Genomic DNA, 20,435 nt, shown 5'->3' on the forward strand with positions numbered 1-20,435 from the left:
ATTTCTATTTTTTTGTGTAACCTAAAAGAGTTAATATTTTTTCTCCTTTATCTTCTCCAACTCACTGTAAAAAGTTATAAAAAAATATTTATATCTAGAAAAATATTTTTATCTATTTTTTTCTTGTCTATATATTTTTTTTATATGTAAATATATATTCTACTTCATTGTCTTAATTGTCATATATCTTTACTATATAATTTGTGTATATTGAAGATAAATAAGTTCATTTTATAGTTTCTTATTACCTGAACTTAGGTTGATATATTAATATGTGATATACATAGATATAAGAATTTTCAAATTCAATTTATTCACAATTATTTTTCATAACAAAGGTCAACTCAAAATAATAAAAATTAAGATTCATAATTATTTTAAATATGATATAAAAATAATATGTGGAAACTTTTTTTGACATTTTAGTTGCAAAATGCAGTAATAAATGCATGTAGGTGCACTATTTCATTGTGGCAATTATAACTTTATTTAAATATTTTATTTCTCACTCAATAATCAAAATTTGTTTATTTCTTATTTTGATTTTCGACAAATCCAATATTTCATTTAAATTTTTTGTTAATAATATTTACATGAGTTTTATTGTATATTTATCCAATTTGAAAGGGATAAATTATAATTCAATATATAATAATATTTGAAAACTCTCGAGTGCTTCTATATTTAAAAATCGAGTATCATGTAAGGGATCAATTCAAAACTAAAAGTAGTTGCAACAAGTTTATTCTAGCTTTACAATCGAATAATATAGGATCGAGCGTTTGTCGCTTTACCAAAAGCTATAACTGATGGTAACTATGCAAGTCAAAATTTTAAATCATACAACAGCTCAAGCGCCTACCAATCGTAGACAATTATTGTACCAAACAATCATTCTCATAATAATTGCACCAATTGCAATCAATGAAAATCAATGTCGCGATCTTGACTCAGATACCAATTGTATGCTAAGTGTTTACTATTTTATCAAACTTATAGATTCTGGTAACAATGCAAATCAAATATTTTAAATAGTACAGCATCTCAAGCACAACATTTTAATTACTCTAGCCAACATGATCAATTATTGTACCCAACAAATAAGTTTATGCAAATAACCTTTTATTATATCATATGAATTTATAAAACATTTGAGTAGAATATATACTTGATATTCTACATAAATAGTAGAGAAAAAAAATCATTTTTCATTTATTTGAAAATTTATAATTTAAAATAAAAGAAAAATCATAAGAAAATATATATATATATATATATCGCATGTTGACAAAATCTCAAAATCCAAATTGAAAGTTGAATTAATACATTCATGTTCATCATTAAAGTTTACTATTTAATTTTAATAGATTTAACATGTTTATCCACTAAAAATATTGAAAGAATTGTTTATACAATTTAATAAAAAAGTCAAAGTACATCATTTTCTGATTCTGAATACCGATCACATTATTATTACGTTACAATGATAAATAAATTATTATTTTTAGTTTATCATCATAGTTTTTACCTCAATAAACACATTTTCGAATGTAGGATGTTAAATTTAATATTGACATTAGATAATTATAGTATTAATTCTAATATTCATTTTTTATTCTTTTCAATATATTACTTTTTCTATCTTCAAATATATTAATCTATTTATTATTGTATACAAAATATAATAATTATTTGGTTAATTGATCACATATAAGATTAGATATTTAGAAAAAATTATAATATATCTTTAAAAACCAATAGATGATTAAATTAAATTTGAAATCAAGAGAAAAATTAAGAAAATATAGAACACTACAGTGCATAAACTTTCGCTTTGTACAATGACAAAACATAAGGTGAGACCAAGTGAGATACTTATATATATGAGTCTCATTCAAATTAGCACATTATAATATTTTTATTAACTCACTTTGTCTTTCGTTTTTACTTCACTAACTTTGCAGTGTGACTCATTCAAGCATTAACTTTTTATTTTTTTTAAGTAAATAGTGGTATCCACTCTCACCGACTTCAATCTTTAGAAGTCGGTATTAGTAGTTTATAGGTAATAGACAATTATTTAGTTTTTATTTTCTGTCTTTTGATTAATTGTGTAATTTTTTATGTTCTACCTAATTCATTTTTAGAATTTTTATTGAATTTTTATAATCATGATTAGAATTGTTGCACGCATATAATATAAAATTAATATATTTTAAAATGTTAATATTGAAGTGTCGTATAAATGTATTAAATCATTATTTAAGAACTTTTAAAAATACAATATACATCATAATTCAGATTTAAAGATTAACATACAAATAAAAAATTACGGTAAATATCTTATAAAATAAATGGTATTAGCCCAAAAAGATTAAATATGATTATCGTAAATGAATTTTTCTTAATTAGTAAGAAAATTTTCAGCAAATACGCTGAATTAATTAGAATGTTTTCAATATAGTATGTCGATAAATATTTTTCTATATGAGTTAGTAATTGAGTCCTTATGAACATTTAAAATGTGTCTTTAGTTATAGTAATGATGTCTTATAATTTAAAATATTAAATGAAACAAATTATCAAGATAAAAAATTAATTAGGAAATTCAAGAATATGTGATTATTCAATTAGTTTAATTGACACGCTATTTAGTTTGCTGATTTAATAGATATTAAATCCACAATCATTGAGTTTGACAAGAATTCCTGTAGAATATTATAATAAATTACTTGATTGTATATGTAATAAAATTTTGTATATTTCATATATGTTTGATTTATTTCATTTATAAGTTTCAAATTTTATATATTAAAATATAAGATTTGTTATATATCTTAACATCGATAAATTCACTAAAAATTTATATATTAATTTTCGCTACCATATAATTCTGATTTCGCCCTAGACTTTTGTGTATTCGTTTGTTTGAATTTATTATTTCTCATTTTACCAAGACCCATAATATGTCAAACATGAAAGTGAATATTAATTTAAATAGATGATAATATTTATATATCGTAATAAACATATTTACCCATTACGATACTGATAAAACTAACTTAAAAATAATATGTTGACGAACATATTGTCAGGAATCCAAAATACAACTCAAATGTCAACTTTGACACTCAATTTTGAGTGACTGCCAAAATGTCTCATCAACCCATAATTTTTGGACAAGATAGTATGTAGGACCGAGAACTTGCTGCTTTAACAAAAGTTATAGCTAGTGGTAATGGTGCAACTCAAATATTTTAAACCGCACACAGCTCAAACACCACGGTTCGATCTCTCTACCAAGCAGGGACAATTATTGCACCCAACAATCTCTCTCCCAATAATTGCACTCCTTGCAATCAATGAGAATCGAACCCGTGACCTTGGCTTTGATATCAATTGTAAGACCGAGCGCTTGCCGCTTTACCAAAAGCTATAGCTAGTGGTATTGGTAATGATGCAACTCAAATATTTTAAACCGCAAAACATCTCAAACACCACGGTTCAATCGCTCTACCAAGTAGGGACAATTATTGCACCCAACATAGCAACATCACAATTTTGAAATCAAACTGATATTTTTCATTTTATATCAAGAATTCATTATTGAAAATCGATAATATTATATATATATAGATATTTAATATAAACTCGTGCGAGCTCATTTAGGCTCACCTTTAAATGAGTCGACAAAATTTCAACCCAACTCACTTAAATTGTTTGGCGGTGCAGTCCAAAACGAAAAGACCCAACCCAAATTGACGGCTCAAAGCACAACGATCTTTTACCGTGTTTTATTTAAATAATTTTTAAATATAAAACGCAAAAAAATTTCAGTTGCAAAAAACTTTAATTTAAACACATAAATTCTAGAAAACTGTCACATGAGAACATGAAAAAAATTAATAAGACACCAAAGAAAATTCACAATTCGATAATGAGTTATTTCTAAACTTTAATTAATTTAATTTACATAATGAAAAGATAAATAAAAAATCTAAATAATTGGATTAAAAATAACATATTATAATGTGGGTAGACATAAAAAAACCAAATACTAATTTACATAATGAAAAGATATCATTGGATAAAAATAACATATTATAATGTGAGTAGACATAAAAAATCAAATACTAATAATCACACATATTTAAAAAATGAATAATGAAAAAGAAAAGACACATTTAAAGTAAACAATTAATGTAAAGAAAGTAATTAATAAGGAGATAAAGGTAAATTCACATATAAAGTCATATATTTATATAGAAAAATAATAGATATATATCCTAATCTAGGGTGGGGGAAGACTCGAATTTGAGTCAATACATGGGGAATTCTAGTGAGACCATTGGACCAGGCACTCGTTCACCTAACGTATATCTATTTATATTTTATATTTCTACTATATTTTTGTGTGTGCGGGGGTTGTGTAAGAGTTCTTTTGATCAATCTGATGTGCTTCCTTTTTTGTTACGGTGTTCTTTTCAACTTTGTTCGCTATTTGGAATTTTGGGGGAATGGAGCGGATTGTGTATACTTGCTTCTCAAGCAAAAGACAATCGCGATGTATTTTCATTGCTCCTAAATCGTTGCATTTCATGGAAAGATTCTGCTCATTAGGGAAGATTGATGCTGACCGTAATAGCATCGCATTTGCTGAATTGTAGTTGACCATCTGAACTTTTAATACTAGTTAGATCCTAAAACCTGAAAATGAGTTTTCCAAGATGCTTTCAGGAAGAAAACTCACTGTAGTCTCATCGCTGCAAACAGGTCATCCGGGAATCACAATTGATAGAGGTATCTGTGCATCTGCAAAGTTATGTATAAATTATAAGGATGGTTGGAAGTGTAGGATGAATAGAAAGTCAGGATAGATGATTTCATTGACTGGATTTCATGTATGTATTGCTGTTCAGATATTGCTGCTTCAAAGATGCAACTAGATATCACCTCTGTTTACTGCAGAATTTATTTTCCGTTGAATATTGAAAGGAAAGATGTTGATACATGATTCATTATTGATCATCAGTTTTTAATGTGACTCTTATTTACATGAACTCTGTTTTTACTTGTAATGCATGTCCAGTATCTGATTCAACCAATTCATTCCATTTATGTAGTTTTGCCTATAAGGAAGGAAGATTCTGTGAAACTTTAAATTCAAATGATGATGGGAGGAGGAGGATTTTGGTGGGATAATATTCTGTTAAACCAATTTTTTTTTTTTTACATGTTTATGCTTTATTATCTTGTTTTGGCATTATAGACAAAGTTTTCATAATTAGAACAATTATCAATATTATCATAATTTAATTTAAATAGCATATGGTTCAAAATAAGATATATGAATATCCACGAGGGGTAAGTGAAAATATGGGATACATCGAGGGGTGATATGCGTTTTACTGAAGAAAAAATCCTTAAATTATCTTCCCCGACATCCCCTTCTGCTCCAACTCGAACTCCTCTTGTTTTCGCGCAACGTAAGATTTGCAAATGAAATTGTATCTACTCAACAGTTACGGCTGCAAATTTAGCTGTCATCCTGTTCCAATTTTGAGTTTAAAACGTCCACCCACTGAAACTCGTGGTAAATTACACTCCGCAGCACAAACCCGCCATATTTCAATCAATGGGTTCTTGATATTTAATTTTCATTTTGATAAGGTCATCTTGATAAGGAGCTCTCCGGGATCCTCAAACACGAGCCTGATATTGTTCAAAATGTGAATTTATCGGTTTCCCGTACTAGCAAATTTGATCTTATGAATCCCTTCATGAATGCCTTTGCAGGTATTTGATATAACATTCACATATGCGTGTGTTTTTCCACAAAATTGATACTTTTCTACATTTTGAATGATCTGTTAGTTAATTTTCTTCTGGGTAGCTTTAATGATGGGTATATTTTTGTTGTGAAGCTTGCTTTTATTCTGACATGATACTTTTTTATGAAGTACTGTTGGTTTTTGTAATGTTCAGCTGTGGCTTTGGTTGCGACGCCAATGACAAATGCTGTAACTATGGAATCGATAGCGGTGAGAACTTGTAGATTTTTGTTTTAAGAGCTCATTAATGTTTTTTTTTTGTTCGTGCAGCAGGAAAGGTTTGTTTTATTGGTTTGCTTGTCATTATTCTTTTAGTAAAAAATGGGTTCTTATGAACATATATAATGCATAAAAACGTTAACAAATACTTAACTACATCCAAATATAGTACTTCAGTGACACCTTTACATAACAGAGCAAGCATTTGAGTTCTCATCAGTACATACTTGAGGCGCATAAGCATACTCCAAGTCGTACTTTGGAGACCAATACTCTTTTCTCTCGTTGTCGGTTTTCTTTTCATCGTCGTCCTTGCTTTCCTCTACTCGTCTCTTATCTTCTTGTTTTTCATCATTTTTGTCGTCTTCTTTTTTCTTTCTTCCTTCTCTTCATCCTTCGCTGTGGGAGCCTGTTTGACGGTTTTCTTGGACACATCATTCACAAGCTGTATTTAAATGTTTATTCATTAGTTTGGCTATTTTTGGTGACATCCTTCATATATTTACAATAATTTTGCTTTACACAGGAACAATCAAATTCTCTGTATTCTATCGCTGATGGGAGCGCTGAAGATTGGCTTTCAGGCCTCCTATATTCGGCTGGTCAACAAGCTAATGTGGCTGTACAGGACCAGTTGTCAGCTCTCAGTTTTACGAGGTTTGTGTTGACTTGTATCAAACATTTTCTGGTTTCCACGAGGTTTGTGGCTTTTCTTGTTAGCTCTTGCTTTCTGGTTTTTATTTATATGTTTTTGCAGTTTGGCAGTTATTTTTGGAGCTGGGCTTGTAACTAGCCTGTCACCATGTACACTCAGTGTTTTACCTCTTACCCTTGGATATATCGGTAAGGACTCTGGCTCAGGGATTCTCGTGTTGTGTTACTGTGTAGTTCCTCATGATATCTTCTCCGTTCTGGATTTTCTTGTGTATTTAGGGGCATTTGGCTCAGGAAAAAGCAGAACAGAGGTAAACATATGGCCTCAACCATTAGTATTTGCTAGTCATTTTAGAGCTGGAACTTTAACAGAGAGAAATCATTTCATGTGTCGAAATTTTAAATCTTTATATTGAGACAAGACCACACCTGCGTAACTTACCTCCAAGGATTTGAGGGCCTCATGTGGACGGCAGAAATTCTGTACTATGAACCACATTTCTTCTATATTTTAACGTTTGCATCTGACAGGTTATTGGTAACTCGATTGCATTTGCAATGGGATTGGCAACTACACTTGCCCTCCTTGGTGTAGCAGCCTCGTTTGCTGGAAAGGCATACGGTCAGATTGGGCAAGGTCTACCTGTGGCTGCTTCCATTTTAGCTGTTGTCATGGGTCTAAATCTCTTAGAGGTAAATATAGCAGTGGTGCTGCCTCCGTGACATGACGAGTTGTATCCAAGTTGGATTGTATTGAATAAAAGCAGCCTCTGATCTTTTGAATCGTCGATTTGTTCTATCTATAATAACTATTAAATTGCTATATTTGTGTTCTTTGCTCCAACATCTTTTCTTGTTTGATGTTGATGCAGATTATAGAAGTACAGCTTCCATCATTTTTCAACAATTTTGACCCTCGTGCAGCCGCAGCTAATTTCCCTTCAAGTAATAAGAACTTTGTTTGGTTGCTGAAAAATATTCAACAAAGAAAAGAACTAGCATTGCTCACGCTTATATTCAAGAAAGAAAAGAGCAAGCTTAGTTATGTTTCTTTTTAGTATTTTGCTCTTTTCACTTACCAGGCGTTCAAGCATATTTGGCTGGGCTCACATTTGCATTAGCTGCATCACCTTGCAGTACTCCTGTCCTTGCTTCCTTGCTGGGATACGTTGCATCAACCAGGGTACTTTTTTATCTACTTGCTATAGCTACACGCAGTTATTTGATGGGGGCCGGGAGCACCCCCTCGAGTAACTTTTTCATATAATCTAAATTTCATTTAAGCGAGTGAAAATGGGTTGTTTGATGTTTCCATGACAGAATCCGGTGATAGGTGGCAGCCTACTGTTGACATACACAACTGGATATGTTGCTCCTCTTCTTCTTGCGGCTTCCTTTGCTGGAGCTTTGCAGGTACCAACTCTTACAGTACAAAATAATCCTTCCAGTAGCAAAAGGTTAGCCATTTCTAAATCAGGTGTCGCATATGCAGAGCCTCCTCTCACTCCGCAAATTTTCAGCATGGATCAATCCAATGAGGTAGTACTATTTTTCATAAACATATCAAAGAATATTAGTCTTGACATGCAATTTGGCGTCTTATTTGCAGTGGTGCCCTCCTCCTAGGCGGTGGTGTGTATACGCTGTTGGATAGGCTTTTTCCAGTAACAATGACAATGACAATGTAAGCATCCACTCAAAGTGGTGCACCTCCTTTGTATAGGAAACATGAATACTACGATCGAAACATCTGATTTGTGTAATAATTTAGGATAACTATTGTCCTTTCGACACGACTCATGATAACAAAAGAACAGCCCCGGTCACAAGAATCAACTGTACCCAAGTGGGAAAATCAGATATCATTATCACATTTACCTCATGACATTCCTTGATCCGATCATCAAAACTTAGCAGAGATGCATAAAGAAACAAATAAACGCTAATAGTACAGAAAAATGTCAACGTTCTTCTTCTTGAGCTTTTTCCAAGTCCTCACCATCTATCTATTTAGAACCAATCTTTCCATTTTTGTGAGACGATGTCCAAAATTACAGAGGATGGTGAAGTTGCAGTTGCATAACACCTGTTTAGCAGGAGCCGTGGTTAACCATCTGCACATACTGGTTCAAGGACTCCTGCCGCTGCAGCCTCATATCCTCATTGAACTTCTTGATGAAGGCCTCCACTCGCCGATTCAACTCGTCCTGGCTCAATGATGGTTCTTTCCTGAGCTTCCCTGACCCCGGCGATGGGGTCATCAGTGGGGCTCCTGGCATTTGTCCGGTCATTGAAAGTTTCGGTTTTGGTCACGATCACCTCTGGTGGATTTGTCTTTTCCCAGGTTTCGTTCTTTCTCAAGTGCCTCGTCAATGGCATCGCTCGGCCCTCTGTTATTGTTTTCCAGGTGCTCTCCAGTGTGTCCTGCTTCTTTGGTTTCGACACTCCTAACACTGCTTTACCACCACCTGTTGTTCAACATGAAATGGAAAATGGAATTACGGAAAAATTTTCATACGAAGTGTTTGCATTGGGACAAAAGATCATCGTATGAATGTTTTGACAATCGTAAAGCATATCTTGAATACGTTTTGATTAAAATGTATAGTTTTTAACTAAGAAGTTGGAAAGTAATCATAATAATTAAAGAATGGTATGGGGGAGACGACATTGCGGCTGCGTATCGTTTCAAGTCTCGAGGGCTTCTGTTTTGTCGCCTTCGAAGCTTTCTAGGGACAATCTCGGTATTTAACATTGTGGCTAAATTCCATTCCCGATGTCACCAGATTAGGGGCCAGCTCAACGGCAGCTGCCAACTGACCGCTATACTTGTCGGCCAGATTTCGCCAGTTCGCCGATGACTTCACGCCTCTCTCCGTGTACGAACGAACAGCTTTGAAAGAAAAAAGCTAGGGAAAAGAAGTATAAATTTAGGGATGACAATTTACTCCGAACTCGTTGGAAGATCCGATACTCGATCCGAATAGAAGAGGGTATGGAGGAATTTTTATACCCGATTAAATAATTGGATAATCAGGTATAGGAATTTTCGGGTTCGGATATGGAGACGGGTTTGATATAATCCGACACACACCCGACCCGAATATCCGTTTAAATTAATATATATATATATATAATAATTATATTTATTTATATTAAAAATTCATATAATAATTATATTTATTTTTTCTATAAAATTTATTTTGCAAATTTTTATCATTAATAATTTTTCTTATTTTTTATTTAAATAATTTTTTAAATATTCATAATTTTATTGAAACAATTTAAATTTTAAAAAATTCAATTGTATATGATAATTGTGTATTTGAGTAGGGTATGTGTATCCGATAATTCGATGGGTATGGAGATGAATTTAATAAATGGATATGGAGATGGATAGATGAAATCCGACTCATATCCAACTCATTGCCCTTAATAAGTATAATACCTTCGGGACTAGCTTTGAGATTTCTCCGGTTACCGAACCTAGCCGAGACCGGCGATTTCACGTTCTCTGCAGAATATTCCTTCGTATCCTTGCTGTCCGGCGCATTCCGTGTGGATTTCGCTTCCACATACTCGTTCTCTCTGTTGCTTGCAGTTTCGTCTCCAAACCCCATACCCCCGTGTCTGTCAGACTCAGAGGTAGCATTTACAACTGATTCTACGTTTTCACACGCGTCGAATCCTACTACTTTCTCCACCTTCACATCATAACTGCTGCTGTCGTCGTACTTGTACCCGTCCGCCTGTACAGAACCTTTAACGGCCACTGGCTGTGGCAGCGTGTGAACCATGCAATCTAACGGCTGCGAAGGAGTTGATAGAAACTCTTCATCATCCTTCCTCGACCGTAGCTTGGAGGAGGCGACGATGGAGATGATGATACAGTTGATTACGAGGTACAGATACGGAGGCCTGAGCCAAGAGACGACGCCGCTGTATATTGACGGCAACTCATAGAAGGCAAAATCCGTAATCGCTGGAGCTGAAAATTTAAGCATAATCCCAGCTGACAAAATGATGGTGGATATGAACACAACTTTAACTGATAAAATGGGGTTGCTAGATGATGTTTGAGACAGCATCGGCATATTTGGAATGATCTGGATTTACGCTTTCCGACGGGTCTAGATTGACAAGAGGGAGAGATGTGGAGCGGCGGCGTCAGCAAGTGTGGAAGAGCGTGTGGGTGGGAAGAAGGGGCATTTATAAACAAACGGGAGGGATGGTAATTGTCGCCTGGTATCGTGGATAAAATGGTAAATTCGAGTAGAATATTGCATTAGCTGGCAAGTACGATTATAGGTGGCATTTCTTTTGTGCTTGCCATGGCCGACCTATCACTCAATCTCGATCCAAAACATATATATGTATATTCAAAAGCAAACAGTATTTACCCACATTACGTTTATCGTGCATACTTGCTAATTTCTACCAAACATTTCTACATATGGCTGTCTAAGTTACACGGAAATAAATCTTTTAGTTTTTGTTATCAATATTATTTTATTTTATAATGAAGTGATCGACATCATTTTATACAAGTTATTCTTTATGTAACATAGACTAATCTACATCATATACACATAGCGTTTGAAATATCTTTTGCTTATTTTAAAGTAATTTTTCCGGAGATTATTTTAAAGTGAGTGAAAAAGACAAAGTAAAAAATGAGAAAATAAAAATTTAAAGCTAAAATATAAGTTAAAATTTGAGTGTTTGGAGAAAAATTACTTTCAAACTTAATTTATAGTAAAATGACAATAATATCTTTAATATATATTCACATTATTAACAATGATTTATATCATCATCATCATTATTATTATATTTTTGACTATTTTGTATGAAAATTAATTTACTTTTTAAGACATGAATTCTTGAAAATTTATATAAGATTAATAACAAAACATATGAAATTTTTTGTAAAAATGCACAAAATTTGTAAAAAAAAAATGTAAAATTTTTAAAAAAATAAATAAATGTTTTTTTAACAAAACATGATTGGAAATTTATGAGTTACATTAAAAACTCTTGAAACCTGATACATAAATAAAATTTGATAATTTACAAAATCTCAAAAAATATGAGGATACAAATATCAAACTGTAATTTTAAATAATTAACAAAAAAGAAGACGAAGAAAAAAACATGTCAATTTTGCTTCTAACTTTTGGTTAAAAATTATATAACTTGAAGCAGAAGCTGTGATTCACAAACAATTAAAAACACTTCAACCTAGCTAGAATCTAATAAATGCTTCCTAGAAGCTCCTCCAAGCACTCTATAAAAATGACTTTTGATGCACATTGCATGCTTCTATAATTTTTTATAATAATTTTTATATTAACAACGGCAGTAAATTGAATTTATTACATGTTGTAATTTGATTTGATTATATTTAGATAAATATATCATCTTAATTGTGAAAATGATTGAGAGATTAGACTATAATTTTTGAAATAATATATTTAAAAGCAAAAAAAATCTTGACACAAGGTCCTTTNATAGATTATCAACATTATTTTACAATCTATCTAAACATCAGATTTTAGTTAGCATTCTCATGTCAGATACCATAACTCTGTATTTGCATGTGCGTAGATAAATTGGATCCAAGACCCAAAGAAGTGCGTTGTCGTGCGGTAATTTTTGTGCTAAAGGGTTTCAAAATATGGAACTAATGAATACGCTTTTTAAACAAGGGAACATGTGACTACAAATCAGTGGAGGCCCACAAAAGCAATATTAAGGTTAAGATTCTTTAAATCAAGTAATAACAAGATGATTACCATTTCCAACGGATATNATCTACTTATTTTTTAATTCATATATAAAAATTCAGGTGTAACTTTTCACTAATTCTTATAATTATATTTTGATATTCGTCTAAATATAAATCAAATAAATTATAAAAAATATTATACAATGATTAATGTACTACTATATGTAATGTGACCGTGGGCTGTCCCTACAGCACTAGCCAATGCTCGTGCTTCTGAAACACTAGCTATTTTGCACACGCGGTGCGTGTGTACGGTTTTTTTTATAATTATCCAAGGATTAAAGTGAAATTTGAAAAATTATCGAGAGACTAAAGTGCTATTTGAATAGTTGTAATTTTAAAAAAATAAAAAAAATGTTTTTTGAAATTAAAAACAAAAATGTAACTGTGATATAAAATAAGGGCAAAATTGGAAAATAAAAAAACAGACCAATTTTTTTGTCTCTGTTAGAGAGATTCTTAATAGATAGTAATAGATGTGTACGACAGTACTTACTCAAATTTAAAAATAATATAAAAAAATTCTGGGATCAATGAAACCAAGTGTACCTGACTGAATCCATCGTCATTAAACTTATAATATTTTCGAACAATTAGAAATATTTATTTGTTTAATTTGAAATTATATATTTAATTCGGAGTAGAATTACATAACTGTTTATGGATTTATTGTTTGATTGTCAATTTGTTATCTCTTAATTAGTGTTTGCTTAAAAGGGTAAAAAAAACCTGTCACGTTCATCTTTTATATTTATATTAAACATGCAACACGCGATGATATGGTAAATGAAGCATATTCCATAATAAAGGAAATCTCCAACTTTTTGCCTTCGACTCTTTTGCTCCGATTTGATTTAACGGATAGGCAATAACCATTTTTTGGGGGCCAGTGAGTTAGAATCTGCCTCAAATTTTGGATACACACACGTGTGAAATAAACTATAATTTTATCCCCTTATATAGATCTTGCATTCCAACCCATTACAGCATACGTTCTTGCTCCCACCGCCAGATTTTCATATTTTCCTTCATTTTTCTTAAGTATGCATATGACCTGTTCCAAAAAAAAAATAGTATGTACTCGAGGTGTAAGATATATCAGAACGCAAGTCGATATAAAATCGCGGCCGCCGTCTAACCAATTATAAAATGACAAGCTCTGATACCAATATTTTTTCCTCTATAACATATATATTTGGTAATAGAACAATTTCATTAAATATTTATTTTTACCTACTTCGGTACGTGTCCCTTCACCTACTATTAATATTTATAGTAGGTTTCGTGTTATTATTTAGGTATTGAAAATTTGAGACAAATCTATGCGCTGTACACAACAAAAAACACAAGTAAATGAGAAGTTGATTGGGATGTGAACTTGAATCATGCAAATATGCAATACACAACAAGCTCGTATTAAGAATATAGATTGCGATACTTTTATATGTAGTCAAGCTACTAAATGAGTCGAGAGCAAGTTATCCATTTTTGGAAAATAGAAAAAGATTTATCTTCAAAATATATCCAAAATTTGACACTGTTGTCGCTGCAGTGTGTTTTAAAAGTCAGCATTGCAAATCAGTGAGACTAAATATGAAAAACTGTGTTCCCTTTACAATAAAAATTCATCAAAATGAAATGAAGAGTAGAGTTGCGCTCTGACAAAGAATATCTCAAGCTAAACTAAGCTCTCACCCACATTCCTACAAGAAATGCAATCCTCTAGGAATAGTTTACAAATCACAAATGCAGGAGATAACACCCCCGCCCCAAAATGTTTTGTGGTATGTGGAGGTGTGATACAACAGAATATCTTACCATTTAATGTTTTGAGAATAACCCTTGAGTTAAAGAGGAAAAATCGCACTCTTTCCGGGCTTGGGAAGTTCCAGATGAAACTGGGGGTGTGGTCTGGTTGCTTGCTCTAACGGGTGTACTGCCATTGGTAGATGCACCGAGTCCCACGGTATATGTGCTGTAACAAATTTATGTTAGTAAATGTTAATAACATTCTAACAGTAATGCAAGTGAGTTACCACTTAATGACCCACAAACTTTGAAAATTGCTAGAAAGAGTGTAAAACTATGTTCTCTTTTTGCTGGGATGGAAGAAAGCTGATAAAACAACCAAGTGAACCAACTACCTCAAACAGCAGCTAGCCTTTTCGAGTCATATGGAATTGAGTGAGGGAAAATCAGTGAAATAAGAAAAGCATTGATGTATTTACAGGTGTCCAACTATTAACAACAAAAATGATGCTGCGTGAGATGAATATTAAACCTCCATGAAGTGGTCAAAATTTGCATGCGGCCCTGCACATACCAGAGGCTGTGTTGCTATGTAATGTCAAATAAAATAAGCAGCACATTTTTTAATTTTATCTGTTTCTGCCTCTAATATAATATAAAATCAGCCATCATCAAGGAATTAGATCTTGCTGGTACCCCCTGTAAATGATGACAGGCTATAGTAGTATATGAAGCCTGTTATAATTAAAAATGGATATAATACTACTCTGTTCCTATTCTGATACAAGAGCAAATAGTTTTGAACTGCTCCTCAGGTACCATTTTGCAGATTAGAAGTGTTTTCTAGGTACCAATAATTTTTTAAAATTATCATGCATAGCAAAAGAGTTAGGGAACATGAGCAGCACTTTTATGACCACTTTTGGCCGAACAAGTCCCACATTGTTAACTCAGCCCATCAGACAGCATCCAATGAGAAAGAAACTAATTGAAACATGTTAGACGGCCACGTTGCTCCAACAAAGACATGAAAAGGAACAGATAAGCACCGCAAAAATGAAGATTTTAATTTCATAATTATATTAATTGCTAAAACTAAATGAGAACATGCCTTCTACAGTGAAAGCAAAAAAGAGCATTAAATGCTCATGAACTGGAGCCAATTCACGTTCTTCAACACTTATTTACCCACCAAACATTAAGATTACATTAAGTGTAAAATATCGCACAACATTGATAAGTGTATACCTGGATATCGAAGGAGTAAAAGAGTTGCCGACCGAATGAGTAGCTCCTGCATTCCCCATCTGTTTCAGGAGCAGAAAAAGCAGAATGTGAATGTAAATTTTCATCATTCGATGACGAATACCATATACAACTCTAATCTACCTGCATCATCATTCCAGGCAAATGATAGCCAATGTTTGGCCAACTTTGGTTGGGCAAGTTGGTTCCATTCAATGCAGGTTGCAAACCAGCAGTAGCTTTTGGCATTCCACCAGAAGCATTGGCTGCAGCAGCCATTAGAAGAGACTGTTGCTGAGCTAGAACAGCAAGTTGTTGCTGGTGGACAGAAAATGGTGAAACTATATTCGACTGCAAAATGGAAAAAAAATCAACTTGAACAGTTTTCTTTTAAACACCAGGGCAGGACTAAAGCACATTTATAGCGAAAGTCTAAAAATCTGCTAATTTGAATCATCCCATCGTTGCAGATATAACTGTGCATGGACTTGTTCAATCTCGTATCAAGTAATAATAACGTTACTGTTTTGGGAATGGATAACAGTTAGCACAGAGCACATAAGCGCGGGGGTAGGGGACGGCTAATGAAATTCTCTAGCACAAAACACACCTGATCAAAAAGAGACATTATATCTGTTTTGGCATCTTTTTGAGGTTTCCCTGGTACTAAACCAGGAATGATTGATGGCGAACCCGTAAAAAGATCTTCAATTCCTGAAGGGGATTGGGTCTTGTTATCAACAAGTTTTGTTTGGCTAGTCTTTTCTGTTGTTGACGATGATGCAGCAGCTGTTGCAAGTCGCCAGATGTTACTTACAGAAGAAACATGTCTAGGTACCAAACTATTTAGAACCTAAAATTGAGATTGAACTATGCTCCAAAAAAAATAATAAAATAAATTTGAGATTGAATTCTTGGTGCCTAAAATATTTTCTCAAAAAGAAACAAACAATAAGCAGACAGAGAATGAGAGCAATTCACACATACATTGAAATCCAGCCCACGTATTGTCATCCGCAGATACCATGGCAGAATTTTCAACGGAACCATCCAGTGAAAGCATATTGAAAAGATCAGTAGCATAATCAACTTTAGGGGGAGAAACAGTTTCTGCAACATGCTTTGTAGGTTCAGATGGTTCCGTTTTCTGAATCACTTGTTCAGTCACATGAGATGGAGCAATCTGCATATAAAAATTTAGACAGATAAACAAGGGTCTAAAGTTTGCATTTTCATCCTTCGAACATAATTTATTCTAAAGAGAGTGGCACTAGTTTTTCATAAATCAACTTCTGCACTCTTCATGGTTTAACAAATTACTCTATGCTTACAATGCATATCAGATTTCTTTCCCAGATTTGACAACAATTAGCATCTTCAATTGAAATAAAATGTATCTGATTAAATAGGTATCGAAAGGATAAGAATATGGCAACATGAAATAACTCCATTGATAACATCATGTATATGCAAAAGGATAAGTGGTCAAACTTTTAAGAAGACACGGGTAAACTAAAAAGGTCAAATAAGAATGAAACTCGAAATACTTGTTCTGATCCTTTAGGAGTTCTAGGAGCAGCAATATTTTCTTTCGTAACAGGTGCTGGAACATGTTTCCTCTTATCGGCTAAGAGCCCAGAATGGCTGAGATGCCCGTAGCCACTTCTTTCACTTGGTCTTTGCTGCTGTACAGAAGTTTTTTCTTCTATTCTCCTAGGTGGTGACTTTGGCTTCCCATCTTTGGATATCCATCTCTTTTCTTCATATCTTAATTTGAAAAGGAAAATATTATCTAAAAACCAGTTCACAGAATCAGACGTGAAAAAAGTGTCTGAAAGATGTCCTTGAAAATAAAGTGGCTCATACTTCGCTCGAATAAAATTTTCGATCCCAACTCTATCATAATTTGGCGGCAGCTCTGCTTCCCAATAACTGTTAGCATTCTCGTTTCCCATTGCTGTGTTTACGAGAAAAAATATTTAGTTAATATGATGATATTTTTTAATTATCAAATAAAAATAAACCTAAAACATTCAGACTTCTGAAATTATTACATTGAATAAATGAAACCTGTTCAGGAAGCCATGTGTCAAGTGTAGCAGATCTCACCTACAAAGTAGACACAAAACCGTCATGAGCTGGCAAGAGATTCAATTCAAAACTTTTTTAAATATCAAGATGTTTTGTCCAATTTCAGATAACATCAATACAAGAGCTGAACTCCGAAACTGACAAATCTATTTCTACATCTGAACATATCTATAAGGAACAACTTCCACTGTTAGCTACTCTAAAGACACCATAGAAAGTAAGTAAATGTTACCTTGGAGATGTGCACTCCAAGACTTCTGTGGATCCCAGAGCATTGCATGCATATGAAAACACCTAAGTTCACACTTGCCCATCGAGGACCTCTGGATTTCAGAATAAAATGCACGATCAAGACAAACAAAAGTATTACACTTGAACTTAATTCATGAAAAAAAATTATAACTATAGATTCCACCACAATGCATAATTTTAAAATCAGCATACCATTTTTATTTACTTTTAAAGATGATACGAAGACATATAATATATTAGAAATACGCACTTGGTTTTGCAATCAGCACATTCCCTATTCTCTGGCAATTTAAGAAGTCCTTCCAAAACCTGATAACAAGGAGATCAATGTAAATAAAAGGCATAGCGAGAACCTAGGGACGCCGTCACAGAGCTAGAAATCCAAGTGCTTTTGGGGAAAGGTAATCCTCATCAAAATAAAATTATCAACAACATAGTAACATAAGTGTGGAGAGCAAAATAAATTTTGACAAGCCATATACAATTACAAATGAATCTATTCTGATTTACAATTTAAAGAAACTACTTAAGCCTTTCACTTTATTTCCGCCCCATAGCCAACAGTCTTCTAAGTAAGCTTACGACAAACGGTAGGCCAGAGCACAGGCATTAGCAGATATTTCTGGCATATAGATTAAATAACCACGTACACCTTCAACTAATAAACGATCTTCTAAATTTTCATTAAAACTTCATGACTTCAAATAAACTCTCATATCATCACTTAAACATTATGCAATCTCGATGATACGAGACTGGATCCTTTGTCACAGAACCATCACCATCACTAGTCATGGCTAAAAAATACCAGATCAAATCAGTCAACAATCTCAAAAAAAAAAAAGAAGAAAAAAAAGAAAAAAAAAACAGGCCAGATTTTATAGCAACAACTTTCCGAAAACATTTAACATGCGATTACAGTAAAATAGGCCACGCACTAAGAAACGTAATCTTTCAATAATTAGGCTAGGGCAAATAACATTGAGAATAAAATAATCGAAAGAGAAAACCGTAAATCCGAAAACAAAATCAGGACCTTTCGGTGCTTCACATTGAGCTCCTTGGAGACACTCGCTTTCTCATTCATGGCGATAATTACTGTGAAGCAAAAATTGGAAGAAATAGAACAGGAATTTGACGACTTCGATTCGATATTTTCCTCTCCCCTCTTCCTCCCACCAAGGACTGTCCGATTCAATTGTCGGTGACAAGAATTTGCTGGAGAAAGAGAGGAGATACGGAGAATACCAACCAACTGGCTTTTCGTCTGTAAATCGCCCTCCGTTCACAATTTCGATGTTTTCTTTTCTTTTTTTTTCTTTTTTTCAGTGCTTTAGGCGAAGTGCGTGAGAGGTGGAGTCGTTGACGAAACATCATCCACTCTCACGTGTCACATATGTGGACGGCCCCCACACGAATGGAAATGCCCGCTCTGGTAAAAATAAATAAAAATTATATATATTGTTTTTTAATAGATAATATTTAGAAAATATTGGAATCGATATTCGAATATGTATGTTGATTGATTTACGATAATAGACATTTTTTTGAATTTTGAACAACGAATTTTAAATTAAATAAGAATAAATTTGACATTAATTGAATGTTCCATACAAGCATATGGTTAGATTTTAATATAAAATATAAAGTTTATATGTTATGGAACTTTATATGAAATGCGATTGTGTTAAGAGTCATTTTTTTCATTCAAAGTTAATACTTGAGTTTTTTTTTTTTTTAAATGAATACTTGAGTTAAATTTTTTTTTTTAAAAAAAAAAAATAACGGTATTGTGAGAATAAATATATTGAAAAAAAAAATTGGGTCTTTTATTGTAAGGATTTCAATATTTGTAATTTGGAAATATATATTAGTGATTTATTGTACACAATAATTTTATGTATATTAATTAAACTTTAAAATGTGTGAAATAAGTTTTTAAATAAAATATAATCGCGTTGTTGTAAACGAATATTAGACACAAATGAAAATTGATGTTTAAAGTTTAAGATTTTAATAGCATACCTAGATCTAGATGTAGTAAGTATTATTGAATCGGACAACTATGGTGGAGTTTGGTCATTGGACATTGATGGATGTTGATTGACACACAACACCAGTTGACGAAATTATTTAAGATTCTTTAGTGATAATCAAAATGAATTATTTAATTGAATAAAATTCATAACTCGGCAACCGCTCTATTAGAGCCAAGAAACCTTGCTTGTTTTTGTTAAAGAAATGGAAGATTGGTTAGAAGTTAAAATTCTACTACATATAATATCAAACCAAATTTGAAATAATTATAGAGAAAATTAAACTTCCTAAAATACCAGATATAAAAACAACTTCCGTAGCCAGAGCGTAGAAAACCTGATCTGATGATCTATACACAAAAACAAAATAGAAAGATGAGCAATCTCTATCTAGGATTTTAAAATCTTTCAGCTTAAACTAGATGAATTTGACTCCAAATTGTTCCGTGTTTGAATGACCAAAAGTCCATCGAATTCAACGATGGTATGCTAATAGTCCAAACTTTTAACCCAAATCCTCAAGGCTTCGGCCATAGTAGAGTTGAAATGTCTCGACGACATGTGTTTGCG

The 20,435-nt window shown here is 32.7% G+C and overlaps 2 protein-coding genes and 1 pseudogene across 2 annotated transcripts; 1 reads left to right on the forward strand and 2 right to left on the reverse strand.

Moving 5' to 3' along the window:
* Window positions 1-5,362: 5,362 nt before the first annotated feature.
* On the forward strand, window positions 5,363-8,498 carry LOC140968872 (cytochrome c-type biogenesis ccda-like chloroplastic protein). Its single transcript, XM_073430013.1, has 12 exons — window positions 5,363-5,593; window positions 5,671-5,796; window positions 5,986-6,041; window positions 6,577-6,707; window positions 6,808-6,893; window positions 6,984-7,015; window positions 7,236-7,397; window positions 7,577-7,649; window positions 7,787-7,887; window positions 8,025-8,117; window positions 8,197-8,243; window positions 8,314-8,498. Exons 1-12 carry the CDS (start codon window positions 5,500-5,502, stop codon window positions 8,390-8,392), a joined length of 1,080 nt encoding a protein of 359 aa, XP_073286114.1. The 5' UTR covers window positions 5,363-5,499; the 3' UTR covers window positions 8,393-8,498.
* A 135-nt stretch (window positions 8,499-8,633) lies between these two features.
* On the reverse strand, window positions 8,634-10,942 carry LOC140968873 (uncharacterized; annotated as a pseudogene).
* Window positions 10,943-14,086: 3,144 nt separating this feature from the next.
* LOC140968874 (ADP-ribosylation factor GTPase-activating protein AGD5-like) lies at window positions 14,087-19,167 on the reverse strand. The gene is made up of 11 exons (XM_073430014.1): window positions 18,866-19,167; window positions 18,080-18,138; window positions 17,810-17,900; window positions 17,541-17,595; window positions 17,353-17,443; window positions 17,034-17,253; window positions 16,474-16,669; window positions 16,097-16,275; window positions 15,631-15,837; window positions 15,490-15,548; window positions 14,087-14,467 (listed from the first exon to the last, which is right to left on the reverse strand). The coding sequence occupies exons 1-11, from the start codon at window positions 18,914-18,916 to the stop codon at window positions 14,314-14,316; spliced, it is 1,362 nt and encodes a 453-aa protein (XP_073286115.1). The 5' UTR covers window positions 18,917-19,167; the 3' UTR covers window positions 14,087-14,313.
* Between the last annotated feature and the right edge of the window lie 1,268 nt (window positions 19,168-20,435).

The sequence above is a fragment of the Primulina huaijiensis genome, unplaced genomic scaffold (assembly GCF_012295235.1).
Source record: "Primulina huaijiensis isolate GDHJ02 unplaced genomic scaffold, ASM1229523v2 scaffold38229, whole genome shotgun sequence".
NCBI classification, from domain to species: Eukaryota; Viridiplantae; Streptophyta; class Magnoliopsida; order Lamiales; family Gesneriaceae; genus Primulina; species Primulina huaijiensis.

Excerpts from the sequence above, each read along its gene's own strand:
- LOC140968874 (XM_073430014.1), bottom strand. The coding sequence starts at position 18,916 with ATGAATGAGAAAGCGAGTGTCTCCAAGGAGCTCAATGTGAAGCACCGA. Across the intron at positions 18,139-18,865 it reads TCAATGTGAAGCACCGAAAG|GTTTTGGAAGGACTTCTTAA; the intron begins GTCCTGATTTTG and ends CCTTGTTATCAG. Across the intron at positions 16,670-17,033 it reads CTCCTAAAGGATCAGAACAA|ATTGCTCCATCTCATGTGAC; the intron begins GTATTTCGAGTT and ends TTTTATATGCAG.
- LOC140968872 (XM_073430013.1), top strand. The coding sequence starts at position 5,500 with ATGAAATTGTATCTACTCAACAGTTACGGCTGCAAATTTAGCTGTCAT. Across the intron at positions 6,708-6,807 it reads TCAGCTCTCAGTTTTACGAG|TTTGGCAGTTATTTTTGGAG; the intron begins GTTTGTGTTGAC and ends ATGTTTTTGCAG. Across the intron at positions 7,398-7,576 it reads TGGGTCTAAATCTCTTAGAG|ATTATAGAAGTACAGCTTCC; the intron begins GTAAATATAGCA and ends ATGTTGATGCAG.